Source organism: Cephus cinctus, unplaced genomic scaffold (assembly GCF_000341935.2).
Source record: "Cephus cinctus unplaced genomic scaffold, Ccin1 Ccin1_scaffold0123, whole genome shotgun sequence".
NCBI classification, from domain to species: domain Eukaryota; kingdom Metazoa; phylum Arthropoda; class Insecta; order Hymenoptera; family Cephidae; genus Cephus; species Cephus cinctus.
This window is the reverse complement of record NW_014332857.1, coordinates 3,132,086-3,154,432: the sequence shown is the minus strand read 5'-3', so window position 1 is coordinate 3,154,432 and position 22,347 is coordinate 3,132,086. Positions and strand designations below refer to the sequence as shown.

The window sequence follows — 22,347 nt, the reverse complement described above, 5'->3', positions numbered from 1 at the left end:
TATTTTATAAATATGAATACCGACCTATACATGCTTCCGTCATAATGATAAATTTATCAGGGAATTTATCATGTGTCATGTCAAGGACCGAGGCAGGGATGTATTTGTCGACGTACCAATGAAATGCAATTGCATCGGTGTAATTTTTAACAATTTCATTACGAAAGATTTTCTGAGGAAACCATGGTAAGGCCCATCGTTGATCTTCAACAGCCATAATTTTTGTGCCTTTAAATTCCGAAGCCCGTAAGGTCGGTCCTAAATTTTTGGCAATCCACTTCTTCAATGTATTAGCTGTCCAACCCGTATTGGATATAGAGCTGAAGATAAATGCATTAAACGGTTCGTTTCCGGTTGTTATACCCCACATTTCCAAACCATGTTTTTTGTACTCCTTTAAGAATTTTATCAAATAATCCACATACGTTTGATAATAGTCCGTTTTAAGAAATCCTGTAAAAAATTTTTTTTTTTCGGTTTAGATTCCAACAAATTGATAAAATTATACGATAAAATTATTTTTACCAAATTTATTATACTGGTTGTTCGTTTTCATCCATGGCGGAGCTGTCCAAGAAGATGCGAAAAGTCGCAGATTTGAATTCAACTCGAGTGCTTTTTGTATCAGAGGAATTTTGTAAAGAAAATCTTCCTGTGCTAAGGAAAACTTCGAAAGGGTCGTATCCCCTGGCACATCGTCATATGTGTAACTACGTGTGGAAAAATCAGTCCCAGCAATCGGTACTCTACCGAAGCTGTATTTGCTCCCATTGGTACTAAAGTACGATCTGAGAAAAAAAATTAGGATAATAAAAATTGATTATTTTTTATAACGATTATAAAAATTTAATTACTACTCACTCCATTAATTTATCCTGAGCACCCGCACTCAAGTTCTTTATATTTATTCCAGCCGAGTCCGTAAATGCTCCGCCGAATCCATGTATGGTTTGATACATGATACTTCGATTTAAAATTAATTTCACGTCGCCGATACTTTGATTACTAAATTTTTCTTCAATCAGATTCAACCTTAGACCATTTTTGCTGGAGACGTATCGCAAAAGATTTCCTGTTTCCGGTAAAATTGGATCCGGTGTGACGTCACAATATGTAGAATTGCAAACACAGACGGTACCCCCGTTCCCAAAATCGCGTGGGACGCAGTCCTGTGTGTTTACTAAAAAAAATATATTTTTTTTTTCATTTTTCCTCGTCAATTGCTGTATACTATTAATTATGTAACAATTAAGAACTTACCAATTAACAAAACGGACATGAATATTCCAAACAGCACAAACGAGCCCATCTTGGCAAATCAGAATAATTTTTCTAATTTTAAGTAACCGGAAAAAAATTTTTCAACTTTTATTATACATATATACACAAAAAATCAAACTTCTTGTTTGCGTTAACAAACGAAACTGCATAGAATAAATTTTTTCAAAAATATTGTTCCTACCTGATTAACCAGTATGACTTTTACTCGATCGTACTTCGTCAGGTCGAATTACTGAACAACGTTCTAAGACCAGTGTCGGCAGCTCAAGTGCATCTTCACAGGTGTTTATCCAAAAATTTCTGTAATCATGCATATACCACAAATCATTGTCATATGTAGGAATAATGACATTCACGAAATATCTAAAACACATATTTTCGAAATTTTTATTTCCTCTGTTCATGACTGTTTGGAAATTAGTATTGAGGTGGGGGCACTGCAACGCCACAGGCCTGCAGAAATTCGTTAATTGATTAGCAAGTGGTAAACGATAAACATCTGTCAAGGACGTCGACGACCCACCTGTACGGTTTACGTATATAAAATTGTTTTTTTAAAAGTAATTAATTTCCAATAAATCAACATCGGTAATTCAATAAAAGCATTATTAATGTATATTGTCACAGAGTCCACAAGTCTCCTTCGATGTTTTCACAGATTACAAGACAAATATTGCTTTGAATCTGGCGAGGCAGTTGAGTCACTCCACGTGATAACCCCATTTTTACGATTATGCCTTCGTGGCAAAAGGGACGTAAGAACAGCCATAAAGAATGCTAATGATTAAGAGTCGAGGTCCTGGGCCTCCCTAGCTGCTGACTGGAAAAACACGTGTTGAGGATGTGGATAAGAGATGGGTAGAAAAGGAAAGGACAAAAAAACGAAAGAAAAAAGAAATCGTTATAAAGAGACCGGAGTGATAACAGGATGGTGACTATTCAAGAATATTAATGACAACACGACAGTTCCCGATATCCTTTCACTTTTATCCTAGTGAAATGATTCTGAACACAACTCAATGACCACCCAGGTCGTAGATTACTCCAACAATAAATAAATACATATAATATTCACACTCATTACAATCCACAAAATATAAATAAAGAAAAACAAATAAATATTCGTCGCAAATATATTTTTAATCGCATCAGCATTTATACTGAAAGAAAAAATTTTCGTATAAATTTTGGAAAAATTTTCTCAAACCGGAAGGATAATTCTCGCACCGTCTATGCAATTCCCTGTGGCACGTGAGCGTCCGTTGAAAACAAGACCATCAATCGAGAGTATAGTAAGAGAAGCACAGCCGCATCTCCAGAAGGTTGAACGATCATATAGAGGGCGCGCAGATGTCACACGTGGCTGCCATAATTCACCGTTCGTAGGTAATCCCAAGCCGTGCTTCTCCCAGCAGCTACCAGCCATACAGAATCGTTCCAGTTTCGTCCTCCGGGCCATACTAGTCAGGGATAGTGGTGGTGGAAACGGTAATGCCAACAGCAGCAGCCTCTCGCCCCGTAGTCGGTCCACACGTTTCCCACTAGTTCTCTTCGCAGGATGCGTATACATAATGCAGTATCGCCTCGAGCCAGGCCACGTCAATCCGTCTATTCGTACGTGCTACATATTTATTGTCGATGATATCTGTCTCTCCGCGACCGCTGTGGAGAAAAGCCGAACTGGCGGCGCGGAGTTATCCACCTGAGTTTGAGCAAACGTCCGCTAGGGGCGCAGAAGACGTTGTAGATTATTACGTGTGCTCATTGTATATATACATATATATATGGATTGAGGTCTCAGAATATACGTATACTTCTTCGTCAGGAACAAAAAAGGAGCATATACATATACGCCTGCTGGACAACGCTGAGAAATGGATGGAAGCCGAAACCCAGAAGGAGAATGAGAGGAGTCGAGAAGCTCGAACGGGGATGACGGGTCAGTGATGCGTAAGTTGATTGCCAGGACGCCGCCACCGCGGCGCGCGCCTTCATCCTTACGAGTCCTGTCCTTACCGTTCGTACTGCTTCTGCTTGATCTCGAGAAGAATAACTCATCCCTCTCGAAATATTCTACCTTTCTCGGAGATACTGGACCACTGTCGTTGAGATTGCGTTATTTGAAATGCGTCGGTGGGCATTTCTTTTAAATACCTTCTTGACAGTGGGACGACGTGTTTGATCATGAGAGGTTGGAAATTGAATGATTGGATTTTGAATAGATTTTTTTTTTAGATTATGCGTACTTCGTTACCGATCATTGGTCCTGGTCACTTTGTATAGGGTTTTTTCTTTTTGGATTGGATTTTATCCTTTTATTTTTATTACTCGGAGCTTATCTGTTTCGGCATCTTTAATAGATCAGACTGCCTGCGTTTGGTTGCAGCATCCGTAGACGCCACTGACTGCGCGATCGGTCCATTCCCTGGATCTTTGAGATCCTGTCGGGCTGGAGTCTCGTCGCCTTTGCGTAACGTCATACGACGCGGTCGATCTTTGTAAAACAAATCGATTAGTGCCTTTGCCGATCTCTATGCCGAAATTATTTATTCCGACCGGTGCATCCCTTATGGATGTGGGTCGGTACCAATCACTCCCGACGTTACCGACGGATCATTTTTCTTCTTATAAGATTCCCACATTGGATTTCTCGAGGCTCCGTGACGAGTATCGATAAAATCTGACGTGCGAATCGACCTCTCGCGAATGGAAAGGTCGACTCTGAAATCATTGGACGGTCCATTGTGAATGGAGTTGGATGAAATGTCTTTATTTTTTTTTTAATATCACTTTTTTATTTCATCACGAGTCAGACGTATAAAATATACGGATGAAATTTTTTTTCATCGTAAATAAATTAACTGGTTATAAAGAATATATATTTTTTCTTTAAATTATCAATTACTTAATTACACGTCACTTGCTCGGTTACCTGTTGAACTTAAAGGTTATACGTTGCACCTGAAAATATATATGTACACGGTAATGTCATCTTTTTGTCAAAATATTTTTTTGTTATCACAGTTGTTGCTAACACTTCCCTTCCGTTCATCTCCCCTCTACCTTATCACACCCCGTTTACCCACAGTGAAAGCTGTAAAGTTTTTAATGCATACCAAGTACGCATATGAATAACGAACTGGAAATATACTCGGAGTGCGAGTTCGAGTCGGGCATTTTGCATAAATCAGAGATAAGGTATACAGAGACTGGAATTGCAAAGAGAATTGCGAAGTGGATAGATAAGAAGAAACGATGAAAAAAAAAAAATTATTACAATCTGTAAAAATAACCGTATGGCATGACCTTGAGACTATGACGTCATAATTAATAAAATAATAAAAAAACATAACTCTACACGAATTATCTTATCTTTTCAGTCGCGATACAAATTTTGAAAAAAAAAAACAATTAAAAAAAAATTCATCAATGGCGATTATACGCGCCGAGTCGTATCCTTAACAAAATACCCAGAGTTGATCATGACGAATCTATCGGGCATTCGTAAAACTCGAAATACAAAATAAACTCGGAGCGACCCGACGTCCCTCCCAGTCCAAGACGTCGGGACGCTCTCTCGCGCGTCCTGTAGATCCTAATCTCAGCAATCCACAAGCGTCCATTGGATTATGAGAGGAGCGACGTACATACCGGGTGTCTCGTTTGGAACTAACGACAAACAGGACTAATACCAGGTAATTAGATGAATCGCTTGACCTAGTTTACAAGCCTTTGGCAAAACTAGTTAATTGGATATGCGGATTATTCTGTCTGAGATTGTGCTGTGGATATCGAAATTACGGATTACTGATTTTGATATCAAAGAGAAGTTTTGATACTCAAATTCGAACTGCATGCTTGCGATTATTCGGACGGCATTAAAAAAATGGTGAAAGTCATTTATTTTAATAGAAAATTTTTATTAAATATTTCGATCGAATTTTTCGACACCCGTTGTACTGTCGAAAAACTTACAGTATACCCTAGCAGTGTATAGTGTCTGAAGCTAGTTAACCCGTTTGACTGACGCATACCAGTCAGCGGGCAGTATCCTTCTAGGTTGGTCTCTTGGTTCTATGGGATATGCCGTGAGAGGAGGACTTCACCTTGGTGACCTTTTCTGGCCCGCATTACTACGCTACACTAATATTTACACCTATCTAACGTTCGCTGCCGTACAATATATAGTACCGTACCCAAAAGTTCAGTCAACACGATAGATTTCGTATCGCGTTTCGTATTAGCTTACAGGGCATCAATTATCAAGCGAAGAAAATGTTTCTCGCGTCCAGTCGCAGACTGATTAACTGCGTGAATTTTGAGTTTGGTCCGTAGGTGGATAAAAAAAAAAAATTTCGAAGGAATACCTTCTCGCACGAAAAGACCAAAATTTCATTTCTTTCCTAAATATCAAGATTTTACTTTAATAAGTTATACGAGTCAAATCCGCATAATTCAAATAAATCTTTGTAGATACATCCTGTTTCGGATGGAAGTGACATTTATTATTTTTTCTAATTAAACGTCAACGTCAAAAAAATAATTTCAAACGTCCCGACGCTAATCGCTCACTGAATCGTACCTTAACGTAAATCGAGTAGCGGCGCCCAGCGGACTTATCCCCATGAAAAATCAATTTCTCGTGAAGAAACCCTCTGATTGGCCAGATCTGCCTTACCAGTCCTTAGAAACGAAATTACATAATTTCTCATGTAATTGAACTGGACAGCATTTGATCGTCTACCACGGGAGGGGGTGTCTATCCTATCAGCAGGGGTGCAATCGTGGACAGCAGGGGTTCACACCGTCCTGTCAGTGCTTTAACAGCATAAACCCCAGTACAACCCAGTATAGACAACACAATGAAATTTAACCTCAAAACAGCCTAAAAATTTACCCACAATTCAATCAATCCTTTATCCAATCCCAATCCAAAAAAAAAATTGCATTTTTCAAATTTTACGATAAATCAAAAATTTATACAGTTTTCTGTGTGCGATAAAAATTTTTTTTTCTCATCTTGTGAACGCACCTTAATACCGTACTTTATGAAAATTCTCCATGCCGATGATTCGTCCGGCAAGAAGAGCAACGGTCGATTCGTAAACCTGGATAGAAGTTCATGTAGCCGGTCACAAGGTGTTAAGCTGAAAAAGCTCTCGAGTGTCCGGGACATTTCTCTTTCGCTTGTCCGCGTGTCAGGTACGTCCGGAAGATGGATCGATGGAACTATGGACAGAAAGGATCGGAGCACTGGCGAGGAGCGTACTTTAGCGGCCAGCGTACGGAGCGTCGGTGAGGAAGAGACCCGCTCCTTTGGTTTACCGACACAGAGTGACCGCTCACTGCATCTCACCCAGCTCCTAATGTATGCGCATGCCTTAACATTCTAATGGTGCTCTACTTTCCTGCCGAGGTATATACCAGACCGTACGTCACCTTTCTACAATGAAACATAATCGGAACTAAATGTTTCCTACGTGTCCTTTAGGCCTGAGACGTCGAGTCCGACGTTGTGCGTCACGTCAATCCGAAAGACGCCATCAAGTAAATCTAACCGTACGTACGTAGGTTAGCTATTGTCTTCTTCGTTCCTTTATGACTCTTGATGGAATATCATTCGTCTTGCTCGAGGAAGCAGTGTGGCCAATCGAAAAAAAAATTATTCCTGATACCCATGTGCTATATAATTTTTGAAAAATTGTTCAAAAATATTTTTGTACGCGTTTTTTTAACTTGTGAGATTTTGAAAATTTTTTGAAATTTTTTTTTTTACTTCGTGAATCATCGCACTCGTATAACTGGTCGAGAGAGCTCGTGATAGTCGGGTATTCAAATGTCTCTGGCTTGAAGTCCCCTTTCGTGTCTTTCACCGGGACTTCTTGACTCTTCATAGAAGACGCCTGTGGATTAACTTCTAATGCTCTCACAACGTTTGAGTATTGAAAGACTACCGACAGCGGAGAAAAGGACGAGCCGAGGAATTAATATTACGTGGAACTGGTGGCTGAGCGTGATGGATACCTTTTCGGTAGGCTTATAGAGTGTCGATCCTACATTGGAAATTATCTGTCTATTAGAGTCGTGATAGACACTCTTGTATATTACGTCAAGTATAATATCAATCGTTCGTATTTAATGCCAATGGGTTATAGTTCTGGGAATGGTCTTTCGATGATATTCAATTGCATTAGGAGTAGAAAAATTTTTAAGAAATTTTTATTTCGTCAGGTAATAACTAAAATTGGTCCAATTTTTTTTTATACGTCAACGTCAGTCGGACACGTGCGTTTTATTATAAATGGCCCGCGAAGGGGTCCGTTTAGTAACGAGGTACTCGGAAAAACGTGCTTCGAGTTAGCTAAATGTGTTTTGCTAGAATAGCAGCGTCCCGTTTCGAAGTGCACAGGAAGTATATTAGTTACTGTCTCTACCGTAAGTGTCTTCTAGCGTACAAAAGCCACGTACGTGCGCGTAGATTTCAAAATTTTTTTTTTCAGATATTTTTAAACTCAGACGCGATCCTGATTTTTTGGGAAATAGGAAAACAAAAAGTTAATGGCAACTCAATGGGACTTATGATTTTTCGAAAAAATTTAGAAACCTCATTATTCTTATATTAGTTTAACGGATGAAAATTGAGTTTCAAAAAATTGTAGCAGTGCTTCATTATTTTTTAACATTTTAAGACAGTGCTGTTCAGGTTGATTTATGTATTTAAAAAATATTATTAAATTAATAAATGTAATATATGTCATAATCGTGTACCGGACCTACCCCAACTGCCAGCGAAACATTCCTGACCTGCCTCACTGTCTGGCACGCCTAATAAATATACTGGAACACGGAAATCACTGACAGATGTTCTACTACGGTGAACCAATAATTGCTACGTTCGAAGATAATAAACGTTCATCCTTTTCGTTAACGAATAACCTATACTGTATTTAATTACTCTCTATTCAAAATTAAAGCACGAAAATTACGATAACTTCCAGAATATTCCATATATACAGTCATCGATCAATTTACTGTTACTTGTTTCTCCTTAATCCTATAAAAAAAAAATACCATCACTTTTAACATACCGATTCGACCATTTCGAAAAGTCTCACGTAACACACATGTGACAGAAAATTAAATTCACGTAGCACAAGAGCCCTCATTTTTAATTCTTTTCAAAAAGTCGACAAGTGCCCCCTCCTGGTGAGGATAAAAATTTCTAAAAAAAATATTCACTCCGCAGAACCGTATCGAACGAGAAGAAAAAACCGTCTGCCCAATGAAAGAGAGCAGAGACAAGAATCACGTGCAAATTAAGAGTGAAAGTCGAGCACAAAGTGAAATTCGTCACGGACAGTCCCAGAATGTAAAATACATTTCCAGTTTTCGTAAAGGATGAGTCAATAGAGAGAGATAGGGCGAGACAAGTATATAAAGACTCATAGAGAGATGCACTATTTACACAAATGCAGCTTATCCCCAGCGCACAGTGCATTGCAATGGACCACCTACAACACTTCGTTCCTTATACTTGGGCTTCCATATTCAGATAGCCCAGCAATGTCCACCGTCCATAAATATTTATGCGCATTCAATGTAGCCGCTCGAGTGGAATTCAGGCTGTCAGGAGTATGAAGGGGGCGTGAGTTATGTGAAGTCGTGTTGACCGCTATTGTCTTGGCCGTTTGCAGGCCAGATATATATATATATATACAATAGCACACAAAGTTCGTAACAAGTATCAGATAGGTACAGACTGACGTGCGCAATCCAAAAATTACGTATATATCAAAATAATAAATAAGAAAATACAAAAATCACACGTTACGAGTAAAATAAAAAAAAAAGAGGACCGAGTGAAAATTTGTAAAAATAAAAAATATTGACTCCCGTACCCTTCGTCACTCGAGCCTATCCACGTGTCACTCGCATGGATTTTATGTATATACGATGGTAATAAACTCATCGAAGCAAATAGTCAATGACGTTAAATTGACAAGCATCGTGGAAGACGGCAGCCGAATTATAGCAGGTAATCGTGACGTAGTCATATATTAATATCACGCATCATTAAAGGGAATAATGAGTGACGAACGAGTCGTTCGAGTTGTGTGTGTCTATATATATATATGTATATATATGATGGCAAGTTTTCCTTACCTAATGCGTGGCAACCGGAAGCGCCTGGTTACCACCGTGTAATGATACCTTTCCACTGGCCGGCGATATTCCGTGAATCGAGTGCGTAATTGGCCAGACTCGACTGTGCATCACGAAGGAAATATAAAGTTTGAATGGTCGGCCATATTGGAGGTCAGAAAACGTTTAACTGTTATACCTTAGGGTGTGAACTCCTGATCGTCGTGAAACGCATGATAATCGGGTTCCGCTTTGGTGTTCGTATAATTACGGTAGAATTTCTATATAATTACGTCTTACGCGTTTCCTTTATTGAGTTGCCTCGGCGCAGGTAAAATATACAAGAACTGTTTCAGCTGCTGGTATCGAGTACAGGTTAAGTGTGGGTTAAGTACACAGTCGGTGCGAGGTGTTTGTTTTCGTTTCTTGATTGGACGAGGTTAGGTTGGCTAGACTGATGTAAGGAGTGAATCAAACTTTGATTGAGATATGGTACGCTCGTCGATAATATAACGGGTATGCATCAAGTAACGACAGAATTAACAATGGATTGATTAACAGAGCTTGATGGGTTATTGATATTTTCTTTATCAATTGATAGATTCCTTTTAATCGATGATCGATCGTCATTGGCGATCCGCGGGAACAGTTTGCGGGATTCGAAGAAATGAAGTGTCTGTGAAAAATTTTCAATAGACCCGTGTAATTTTGAAAATTTTTTTTATCGGCGCATTCTCACATTTTTTAAAATTTTTTTAATAAATTATCTCCGTATACCCGGCTCCGCGTGTTAATCCAATTGTTTTATCTGATACCGAGCTTGCACTAAAAAAAACATTAAAGGCACGACTATCTCTTGGACTGTAATCGTACGATGAGAATCGCCGATTTAAATAGCGTGCGAGGTACGTGTGCGTAGGGCGACGCGTGATGCATGCACCGGCCCTGCATTATGTCGTGCATTTATGTTTCGTGCGCATACCTATATGCTTGTAATATTCATTTCATCCCCCACGCAGTGGCAACCCGCTGTCTTCGCCGTGGTCACGTGCACGAGGAACAGACACCCACGCTTAAATACGTAACAGGAAATTTAACGTGTGGAACTGTCAAAAATATTCGAAGCGGTAAACTTTTTTTTTTTGAAAAAAAAATAGCCATCGAAATTTTGACTTTTTTTTTACAAAACTTTCAAACACCCAAGAATTCTATTACCGACCACCGGCAAGAACGTAATCGCAAGAGCTGTTCGTGATAAATTATTAACCAGGAATTCTCCCCTTTCTCCGAAAACCGTTTAAATCTCCGCAGATACAGATTTCACTCGCAGATGAAAATGCTTCGAGTATAACTGCAGTACAAAGCCGTTTCATTGTGTTCCACGAGTACCGGTGTTTACCGAACGAGAAGAAAAATCATTGCAGTCTGTTTCACAAGGAGCAACTCTCAAGCACTGTATAGTTATTACGTACCTTTGAGTATACCTCAGCGCAGAGTGCAGAGTTATCACTGAACAGCTTCCGGCTGGTTGCGGACTGGTTTCTATGTGCGGTTGGTACCAACGTCAGAAACGTACGATTATCGTGTCAGAATAGTCGAAGAAAAAATTCCTTCGTATAAAGTTTAACGCGTCCATACGATAGTCATCAGGCACGAATTGGTTATCGCTTCCGTTTATCATTGAATTAAAATTTCGTAAAGAGTTCGAAAATATCAAACGAATTTTCTACCCCGATCAAATTTTCACGTCGGTGCACCTAGATCGTGTAACTTTTTTTTTCCAAAGGAGCACAAAGGATCCGAGCAGCAGTCAGCTTGTCTGCCATCTGGCTGAATGATGACGTATAGACGCGTTGGTATCGAGTATCCTCGAGAGTGTTATCAAAGGTTCCGTCAATCTGTAAACCCGGAAAGATACACTGGACGGACGAGGACGTTGATGCTGGAATAGTTCGACGTCCCTTTGTTCCGCGATGGGAACGAAATGCATCAGTCGCTGAAACGTTATTTCGATGTAAATGCCAGAGCCGAACCCAACCGACAATTTAACCGATTCGTTTGTCGAAATTGGCACGGGATTCGCAAAGCCGAACGATTTCGCAAAGACGGGACCTACGTATAATAACGGACAACTACCCGAAGCCACTGTCAGCCGAGTCGGTCTTAATAGAAAGATCTCGGGCACTAATGATAGAGTCCGACTTGGGGCTTGTGGGTCTCTGTATTTTTATTTCGGTATCTACGTTGAAAATGCGAAAATAGCCCGAGGCCAGTGCCGAGCGCTGGGATACCAACTTGACCTAAGATAATGTAGGTAGAGGTAAAGTTGCTTTTGTTACAGGAATTGCGCGGCTTCCGTGGCTACGCCAATTTTCATTTATGACTTCGGGTCGGTTTGGGCTCTAATACTCTGGTAGACAAGCGCGGGTTAGCTGCGCGAGATACGCAGGAATTGGATGGACAGGATATCCGGTAGGCGAGAGATCTAAGATGTTTATTTTTAAACCGCGAAACCAAAATTAACGGCCAAAAAACTAAAAGCCGTTTCTTTCATTTTCCTGGCAATCTTCCCATCGGTATGTCCCGTTGCGGGACTTTGCAGGACGTATCGCAGTCATTCTTGGGGCCAAGTACGTTTCCCTTTGGACGACGGGACATTGAAAAAGGAATTAATTCTTGGACTTTTGGATTCTTCTGTCTTGACACTTTTCAGTCTCTGACGCGCGACCAGCAAGAAACACGAACTTTTGACTCGTCGCGATTAGCTTGAAGTTTGGATTATCTGATCGTCGCTACGGAATCGTATTTCTTGGTTGGGTGCTCTGTGCTTCACGAGCAACGTCACGGAAGATAAACTAAATAATTGGAATAATTGCCGGAAAAATTTGTATCATTAATTTACTTATCGCCTATTTTTGGCAGATTATTAAGTAAATAAAAAAAAGAAAGTAATTATAGCATTCAATAATATTTGAAATTCAAATACAAACAAATGCTTAACGAACCAATGAATTGACATAGGAAAATTTAATAGTTTACGTATTTAAAGAATATCTACACATATGGCACGTATGTTATGGTACTTGAGATATTGAAATAAAACAAATCATGTGTGTCAAGATACTTAAATATTACGATCTGGCAATAACTGGTATAGATATACTGCGTGTACATATATATCCATACACACCTTATATACAAGGTGTAAATTGGGCTTGAGATGATTTAAATAGCTGCTGCGAGCCAATTCGTTTTACGACGCTGAAAGGTGCGCGCTTGTAACACGTGTGGATGGACACGTGGGTGTCGCGTGGGAAGTACCATCATCCAGCAGCAGTCAATTGCGCGCGTTAATTCAAAACGAAATTAAGTCGATAAAAGCACCGTGCTTCGAAGTCTTGGAAAAAGCGCCGAATCACTCATGACGTCAATAAGTTGCCTTGAAAAATTTTTTTTTATGGAAAATATTAAAAAAAATTTTTTTGTGCCACCCTGTATCGATCGGACGTTAAAGTCACGTCCGACGAAATTCTCCCGATGACGTTTCATTCGAAAATCTCCGAGAGTCAGGCAAAAACTATTTCGATGATCAAACTGACATTCGTCACAATAGAAAAGGGATTCATCCCTGTTACGGTATACCGGCAAAGACTTTTGTACTTGCTATTGTTATGGAAACAATGTGAAAACGAAGTTAAGATAGCGGCAATGCATACCGCAACAGTCATCGTAATACTCAACGCATAGTCAAGTGTTTCAATGTGGAATGCAAGCATTTTGTCATGCATTCCTCGCGCAGTTCGTATACGTGGAACCAAGTGGAGTTCTTCCATTTCGTGAGAGATTTGTTCCGGTTAAAGAGTCGAATGCTTAAATAGCACTACGTTGAGGTTCGCCTTTAGAAAATATAACAATAACTTCTTATAGAGAGTCAGTGTTACACGTTGTAGAATAGTGAAAAGGGTCATCGGTATAAATTACGAGGAAACTTCGTGAGCTTACGATTCGACGTTGTTAGTGAAAAAAAAAAAAACAAATTTATTAAATAACCTCATTTCGTAAAATAAAATTCAAAATTACGATATGGAAAATTGCATAAATTTTTTCTAAACTCTTCACTCTCGTTTGGTAGCTCTCTGTGTTCTCTCGATGCTCGAGAATATTATTAATCGTTGTATATCCCGCTTGAATCTTTCGCAATTAAAATTAATTAAAATGCCATAATTATACGCGATAAGATTTAATCCATGGAACGTATGTATATATATAGTGTACTGTGCCTCGAATACCGGATGCCTTTCAGGAGTAATTATTACGGGTAAGATGAAATTATCGTATGGATTAATTATTTCTGGAAAATATTTATGTCCACGTAGTATAACGTGCTATAGTGAAAGTTAATTTGAATTTAAAAAATCTAAAATTCGAAAACACTAAATAGGAACTTCGCTAAATCGATGGTCGCTCGAAGCTTTAACCTCGTGACCCAAAATGCACGTGTGCATTGGGCGACTTGAGAGCCACTGAGGGGTTGTCCATTCAAAAAAAAAGGGGCGTTCACACGAGAGTCAGAACTTTCAAAAGCTGTCCGTCATTACCCAATATGCCCAAAGTCGATGCACGCGTATGAAGAACCTCTATCAATATACCTATATAGTACTTTCTATGTATATCCGAATGGAAGTCATCAGCCATTTATAATGTATACAGAAGTAAAAAAAGAACAGCACGTACTTTGATATGTTCTCCTTAATATGCGGCATTTACGTTCGTAAGCGGCCGATTCTTGTTTCCTGCGCCTACCGAGAACGATTTACGTGGCCATTATTGAAATAGTCCATGTAATCTATAAGATCCGTCCGCTGGTTTCTCTAGTTGCTCGAAGAACAAAACAAAAATTATATCTAACCTAGCGAATCGTGGTACCAGGTCTAGTCAGAACCCAGAGGGTGTCTTGGCTGGCAACCCCTAAAACCGGAAAGGGCGGTTAGTGCCTTCGAGGGGTTTTGCAGGTTGGTAGCGTTCGCATTCATCAATGTGAAATTATCCTGGACTGTACGTAGTACATAGAGCCCCGTCCGGCTCCTCGTTCATTCATATAGCTAAAGTAATCACATATAATTATGCTTCTTTAATTACAGGGCAGCCAATGTTAAAACAAACAGTGCTCCGGCGTGATTATTATCCTACGGCAGTTGCCTGGAGCCAGGGGGTACCCACGAGGAAAACGGTGGAATCCATAGGTGGGGATTCAAGTTTCGCCCTTGTTTAGTACCTCAAGGTCATTTATGGGAGATCAGGGCAAACCCACCAATCGGGACTAATTATCTGTTAATTATGGTATTTCGTCTTCGTGGCGGATGAGTTGCTATCGTGGCTAATACAGAGTTAGGAGATTCGCTGTTGTGCCGAGTTGTCTTTAAAGTTCTGGGGAATTACGATCATTGCGTCATCAATCTCATTAAACGTATTTTTAATTAATGTCATTCTTTCGATCGTCTTTCGTATTTCATTACTTCGATGAATGTCAAAGGTCGAATTGAATTTTGAATTATTAGATTCGTAACGTATCTCGCTGCTGCAGCCATTAACTGGATTACGTGCACGTCCAATTAGTAGAAACAGGCCTGTTTAGGGCCCGTAAATAGGGGCGGCAGCGAGATAACAGATAAATACGTCGAGGCATATTTAGCTTCGATGACAGGCAGCTACGAACTGGAGGTATAGACATTGTTGATAAGAAATATGTCACGTGATAGACTCGGTGCGTTGTGGGGGCGACTATGGTAACTTTGAGGTCCCTTAGCCACCAACTCATAACCTATAACAAATGTTGGCTCTTATTTTTTTATAATACACTGTACGACACATATACAGATATATAGGTACTTAGTGGAGTTGCCACGAGCTATTCGTTTTTCATAACGTTTATACGACAGATATGTATATTAAATTAAATTTGTATAAAAATTTCAAGGCTGTTTAAAAGTGTCTGGAGTGGTACTGCCGAAAGGATCGATCCTGGAACGGTTAAGAAAGAAATAAAATAAAAAGACGGGTTTCAGGCCTGCAAGGGATTAACTCCGTAAGGGACTGACATTCTTGAGAACATTTTTTACCCATAATCCAGACTCTCCCACCGAACAGGATACGTTTAAATAAGGAGTTAAAAAGAATTCATAGCTATCTGGTGAAACAGTCGTTCAAATTAATTCCGCAAAGATCCGTAAGCTTGACGGTGGCGCTCCGAGCGTCGTCAGTTATGGCCGCCGGTCTGTTTTGTTGATGACAACTTATCACCTTCGCCGAGTAACCTGTTAAGTGTTTAATATACCGAAGGGAGCCCTTGGTCGTGGTTATAACTAAGTGATTCCTTTCTCTTAAGGTTTATGAACGTGCGTGATAAAGATGTGAAGTTAATGAAGGCGTATAAGTCACGTCGGACGTGAGGTTACGAAGAAGAACGCGATGATGCAGCTCGGGTAGTAAGTTGGCGAGCATTGCTCTGAAGTATATTATATTTTACGTACCTTCATATATTATTTCTATTTAGTTTCTATTGAATTCGCTCGAATCAATTTTTCTTTCCTTATAATTATATTTTTCTTGTACGCCCGGAGACGTGACATTTTCCTTCGCGACTTTCGTCCTGATGTAACGAGAGAAAAAGTGGAAAGAAAAATAAACGAAGGAAAGAAACGCTCGGGGCCTGCCTCGCGCAACCTGCTCATGTTTCTCATATCTCACAAAAAAAAGATAAGGAATTGAATTAACGCAGCAATGCTCGGGCCCGCCCCGAGGGGCCCCGACATGGAAGAGGTCGAACGAGTAGAATGTGGCAGCTCGGCCGTATGCTTCACAAGTCCCAGTCGAATAGTCATTCTTTTAGTTACTTTGGCACTGTTCAAAATTTCAGAACGTTCCGATAGCGCTTTGTGGCAGAAACTTTTTCAATTAGTCTATCAGGACTGTTTCAGGGAGATACAACTTTGCATTGCGTTTAAGAATTTTTACATATAATACATAATGAGCTGCTTCCATTAAATAATAGTTGACATGTAATCGAGATACTTTGGAGAGACACTGACATCAATATTTTTCAAGACAATTTTATGCGTTAATCTTTCAGGATGAGTATTGACAACTTTTACGGGGTGACAATAAAAGATTTCTTGGGTACAATTGATATTTGTAAAGACGTTACGTGCAAATATGAATCCGGAGAGATGCTCTTTGCGTAATTGAATTGACGGAGAACATTCTAGAAGCGTCTGTGGCGCCATCTCCCCGTAATGGAGTGTACTACGTTCTAGAGGATACTTCTTATACTTGTATATGAAATCTTTCTCGTGAATTACGTAAAATCTGTCTGTCAAAATCTGTCAAAAACTCAGATCGTACCTTGTTAATCTCTTAATGGGTAAACAATTTCGTATATATATACATAAACACACACACAAAATTGTATAGCTCTAACAAGATAATTGGAAAGGCTCCTTGTCCTTTTGTTTGTTCCACCACAATTTGTAGTCTTCCTTTTATTCCTTCACTCTTTAACACTACAAATAAGAGGTTACTGTCATAAATTAGTTTCGACGTAGCCTACCTTGTGATTGCATGCGCCCCGGCCGGCGCTACTTCCCGCTGTAGATTTATTGCGAGTCAAACGTAATTTTTTATTCGCCGCGAAAGTCATGCAGATTAATGGCCTGGATTTTGCGGTGCTCATTAATCTACCAACTTCTGAGCTTCATGCTCCTGTTTCCCGCTTGCTTAGTGTCAGCCAAGCGTCCGAAAGTTCCGCACCGGGACGAACTACTTTCCCGTCCCGACGCAAGGAGATGGAGCCACTATTAATTCGAGAAGGTATAGCAAAACTTTGGAAACCCGAGGCAAGTGCACGTTTATGGTGTATACCTTTAGCAAAAACGAAAAACACCAGAGCCAATAAAGGCTCATCTTCATATTTTCCACTAACGTCCAGCGTCTTCCGCTAGTTCATAGACCTAAATATCTACACGACAGTACACTAAAGCAAACGTATAGAGAACAGAGGAAGGTCACATTTTTTTTTTATATGTTCGCCATACTGTTATTGGGGAACAAAATAAAAATCAAGTCCAGCGAAGAATTCCCAAAGCAGATCATCTTCCGGCATGTGATTGTAAGCCGAAGCTTACACGGGAGTTCGAAGGATGATCGGTACCGTGATCTGCGGGGTTCTAACGAGGCCCATTGGGTCCTATGTGAGAGGACCCATCGAGACCTAAGTCCCCTATGCCCCATGGGGTACATCGTGTAGGTACACCGTGACCAGGGACACGACTGTCTGTATAGTATATATATATATATATATATATATGTACACGCTAGCTAACACGTAGTGAGAAAAGGTACGCATACTGGCTCAATGTGTCAGGAGGCCTCACAGGGCGATCCATCATCCGGCCGCACTGTTGTGACAAAACCGTCTGATTCACCATTAGGCGCTCGCTCGGATCAAACCGCTATTAATTCTACTTTGTGGGGACATCTCTCCCAGTTCATCCCACGTCCCAGTGTAAAAAATGGTCACCGCTTCCTTGGCTTCGTCCCGTCTTGATGTCCCTTGAGATTTACCACAATTCTTGGTACCAATCCCACTGCCGATCACCGATCAGGTCATGTACGACGTATGACTAGTCATACTAAATTTCGTGTAGATAAAATTTTGTATGCAGAAAAAAAATTTTTTTCGTCACTCAAATAATCGAAAATACGACATTCGGGATATTCGAAGGAAGCTAAATGAGAGACTATGAATTTTCCGAATTTTGATAAATTTAAATTGAATAATTTTACTAAATTTTTTCTTCTCTTCATATAGATCACTGCTCGTTCCTGTACTTTAAGGAAGCAATTATCTAGGCTGGACCGTGCCAGCTGGCGGATGTCTTGCGGTTTTCCACACGATCGAGAAACACGATCGAGCCGTCGATGGATCCTTGATTTCTTGCGGTAACGGCTACTAGGTAAGTTTTACGAGTATTGTACGGTTTGTATCCTGCAACGTTACTTAATGGCGTTGTCGGACGTAGACTCTGGTTGAATATATTTTGACAAGTTTTAAACGTTTCAGGATTGACCGAATGGTTAATTGCTCGCGAGCGATTTAATTGATCGGATGGGTGTATACGAGGTGCAGCTTAAACCGGTAGGAAAGTTCCTTCGTTCCCGTGGGGCCGGAAGGCCGAAGGACCGACAAAAAATATGGATTAAATTCTCCACGCTGCGGAGTCTTCACCAAAGAAGTAGACGCCGCTGGCTAAGCAACTCTTGACAATAAGTCTGCCCACCCAACCAGCGAGTTTTAGACGGCGTCTCGAATCATCCCTTCATTTGGCACGCACCCCCATGGCTATCGAGGATTCCACGTCTTGCGTTCTGCGCCATCTTGACTCGACTTTATTTATCTTTCACGGAACGATCCTCTGGACTATCTTTACCAAGTGGAGTGTATAAAACTTTTTTTTTATGGTATATATTTTTTTTGAAATTCGTGCACCTCAGTTATCTGTATCGTTCGAATGTATGGATATTAATAATATACAGTGTATAATATACAACGCGGTTGCGCAATACTAGGCGATATGGATTTATTCCAGTCGTGTTACATAAGTACCAGCTAGACGACATTTTCTCTGGCTCTCATTCACGAAGTGTCTTATGCAAGTGCGCGACGCTATTCTACTTGCTTGCATCTCATATGGTAATGGTCGTGAAAGAAAAGGCCCATCCCGGTCCTACTGTCGATACCGTAAATAATAGCTTCCGGGTGGACAGATTCGATTTTGTGAATTTGAGGTAATTATTTGGGGCACCATGGGAGGAATGGACGATACAAATTGCATTGAATTTTTGACCAGTCAATTTTTCTGTGCTTGCTCGTTTTACCTATTCAAGCACAAATTGGGCTTTCATTCGAACAATGCAAGTCGATTTTAATTCTTGGATTTAATGTATGTTCGGTATTCACTGTGTATAAGCCTAATTCGCTTAACTGTTTGAGGTCGGTAACAAATGACTGCGAGGTTGACAATACTCGTACGAAATGTCGAACACGTGTGTCAGTATTAAGTGTGTCAACAAGTCTGACAATTCCTCGGACTGTCAAATCTCCATGGAGTCGACACGCGGTTGAGTCAAGGTAAATTAAAATCGGTCCTGGTTCCAGGCGGCGTGGTAAATTCGTTAAAGCGTCTATGACGGGGATGCATCCCCTGCTGTCCTCCCATAGAAACCCCCTGTACAATATGGTCCGAGCAGGGTGGCGCGTCTTCCCCTGGAAAATATATTGTTAAGCAGGGAACGGTTGCGTTGGGTTAGGCTGGGTTTCCGCCCGTAGCCGACAAGACGAAACTCAGGTAGGCCGGCATTCGACTTTCGTAGCCCCAAAATAAAAGGGGAAAAAATGGGGGGAAGAGCGACAACAGCGACAACAACAAAAAAAATTGCCACAATGTCACTAAATACAGTTTTACGCGCCATTAGAGTACGATGCGCCGCGTCGCGCCAGGGTGCAAACCTAGAGGACCATAAAGTCAATGGCATCGGATCCCGCACTTTATTATGGCAGATGCCCCGCGTGGGGCGAATCGGGTGTCAAAATACTTCAAGTGTAATGAAAATTTATTTTATCCAAAATCTCACCGAAGAATCTCTTTTCATCCGTGTCGATTATTTGCCATATGTCTCGGGGGTTGGTTATATCGAGGGGTTCAATGCTAAACCCTTATACGTTGCAACAGGTTCGCGTAAATTTTTTTTTGACACTTACAAATTTTATCAAAATTTTTTTTACCCTTCCCTCGATCATTATATTTTTTTTTCGTGCCTGGCACGCTATTTTTTGCGTTTCATTTTCAAAAAGTAAATGGTGTATTTTTTTTGGCCCAATTCAACCGATCGGTCATCCCTTCCTTCCTTTGGCTATTTATACATGCAAATAGATCTTGACTGAAAATTGATCCATGTGGCTCGACGAAAATGTAGCTTGCTCGGCGCTCAGAAATGGAACCAAACAAAATTGCTTCGATGAATTCACGGAACCATTTTCGTTTTTTCTTCTCTCCACTCAGAGATATCGCTGGAGTCAATCAGTGAGCCGCAGCTGGACCGAGTGTGGCGTGAGTCCGCAGGATCGATATCTGGCAGGGAGGATCTCAAGCACCGCATACACGGAAGAGAGATCCTTACGAATTTGCCAGAAAAAATAAGTGGATGCTGGATACAGAGATTTTTTAAGCAGATGACGAAAAGCGAAAATGTTTTTTTTTATCTCCATCATAGACATTGCCTTTTTTTTCAATACGCGATACAGGATAAATACAATGTTATCAATCACAGCGAATCATCCAGTCACTATGTGGACCCTGTTCTCGTTAGCATATTCATTAAAGATTAATGCACAGTAATTTAATTTATATCAAGACGATCTGCCCAATTAATAAGTTCACGCAGCAGAATTAATTAATTAATTATTTTTGCTCAAGATCTATTTCTCGTACGTGAGTCCTTTTTTTTAATAGTCTAAACTTGTATTTCATAATGTGAAAAATATTTTTTTACTTTTTTTTTTATTTCTAAAAAATACCTACTATGAGATCATGGGGTTATGGGGTATACCATAGGCACTCCCATGGTAGGAACCTCATTACTCAAAGGATCCTAAACGCTTCGATGGAAACCAGCACGCCCATCTTTGGACCTGAGTCTAGTATATACAAGGTAAACACGAGTATTACAATGCAGCACAAATGATCGGGGACATTTTTCAGAATTTTATAAAGGATATGGTAGCTATCTTTTTTTTTTCTTCGTCTCCCTTCTTACGTGTATATATGTATATATTATTCGTGAGTGGATGCAAGAAACGTGCGGCAGAAGTAAACCGGAAAATTTATGGGTTCGATTGTTCTGGAATTTTCTTCTTGGGAATTTTGGCTTCTTAGTGAACTCCCTGCGCGCGTTTTATGCCTGCGCTTATATAAGTCTTGATCCGTATTTTTTTTTCTACGTCATCCTACCGCCGTGTGACAGCATTCAGTTTTATTCTCAGTTAGAAAGGGCCATTTCAAGTTAACCGATTGCTCGTATTTGCGTATGAAAATTTTCTTTGTCGTTATTGAAATTATGAAGATGTTCATTTAATTTTTGAAAAATTCGATATTTTTAAACTGTGACGCGGTTTCTTTTGTCTACCGATAGTTTCGATTTATTCGATGCTTTTATCACGTGACCACTGTTACGGCACACTAAAAACGTTTTTAAGTAAGGTCATTAAGCTTTTTTGTGCTTTTCCGTTTTTTTTTTCTCATACCGACCGCGTGCGACTTCGTGTCTCAGAATCGATCGATGACTATGCCTATTTTGAACTAGAAAATCGATGGACTAGCGAACCGTATACTGGATACAGTCAATTGAACCGTACGGTACATAGACGGAAGCGATTTAAAAAAAAAGTGAAAAAAATAAAGTTTTTATAAAAAAAAATAAATTTATCATACGCGATAGATAACACCAATAAAATTAGTCAACAGCAAAGTTCGCACCGGTGCGATCTTAGAAACGTAGATGACAGTCGTTATACTCAAAAATCTATTATCTGATATCACTAAGATTTTTGAATCCAGCCAGATCATCCTTATCATAAGTAAAACAAAAAAAATTCGTTCCCACTCGAAAGCCCAAGAAAATGATAATGAGGGCTGCCTCGAGTGGACTTACATGCGCGGACAGGTGGGTTGGGTCGGACTGACGCCCATGCCCTGTACTTCTGGGTCTTATCGGGCCTTATTTCTCCTCAGCTAAGAATCTCACTTACAACCCGTGCGGGCCTTACGTGCCCACGCAGAAAGAAGGGGGAGCAAGAAACAGTCCGTGTTT

The 22,347-nt window shown here is 40.2% G+C and overlaps 2 protein-coding genes and 1 long non-coding RNA gene across 9 annotated transcripts in view; 2 read left to right on the top strand and 1 right to left on the bottom strand.

The window, feature by feature from the left end:
- The window catches only part of LOC107275146 (glucosylceramidase), a 248,371-nt gene that overhangs the window by 1,161 nt on the left and 224,863 nt on the right, over positions 1–22,347 (bottom strand). For all 7 annotated transcript variants that reach the window (XM_015754988.2, XM_025079716.1, XM_015754984.2 and 4 more), the window contains 5 exons: positions 1,463–1,581; positions 1,261–1,332; positions 862–1,180; positions 526–788; positions 25–453 (listed from right to left, as the gene is read on the bottom strand). In XM_015754988.2, coding sequence (XP_015610474.1) covers positions 25–453; positions 526–788; positions 862–1,180; positions 1,261–1,309 — 1,060 coding nt within the window. In that variant the 5' untranslated portion in view covers positions 1,310–1,332; positions 1,463–1,581. The remainder of the gene's footprint in view (positions 1–24; positions 454–525; positions 789–861; positions 1,181–1,260; positions 1,333–1,462; positions 1,582–22,347) is intronic.
- LOC112493627 lies at positions 2,514–4,084 on the top strand. Its single transcript, XM_025079717.1, has 2 exons — positions 2,514–2,895; positions 3,107–4,084. The coding sequence occupies exons 1-2, from the start codon at positions 2,514–2,516 to the stop codon at positions 3,226–3,228; spliced, it is 504 nt and encodes a 167-aa protein (XP_024935485.1). The 3' UTR covers positions 3,229–4,084.
- Positions 15,549–19,381, top strand: LOC107275148. The gene is made up of 3 exons (XR_001539632.2): positions 15,549–15,908; positions 18,290–18,434; positions 18,542–19,381. It is a non-coding gene; the product is annotated as an uncharacterized LOC107275148 (long non-coding RNA).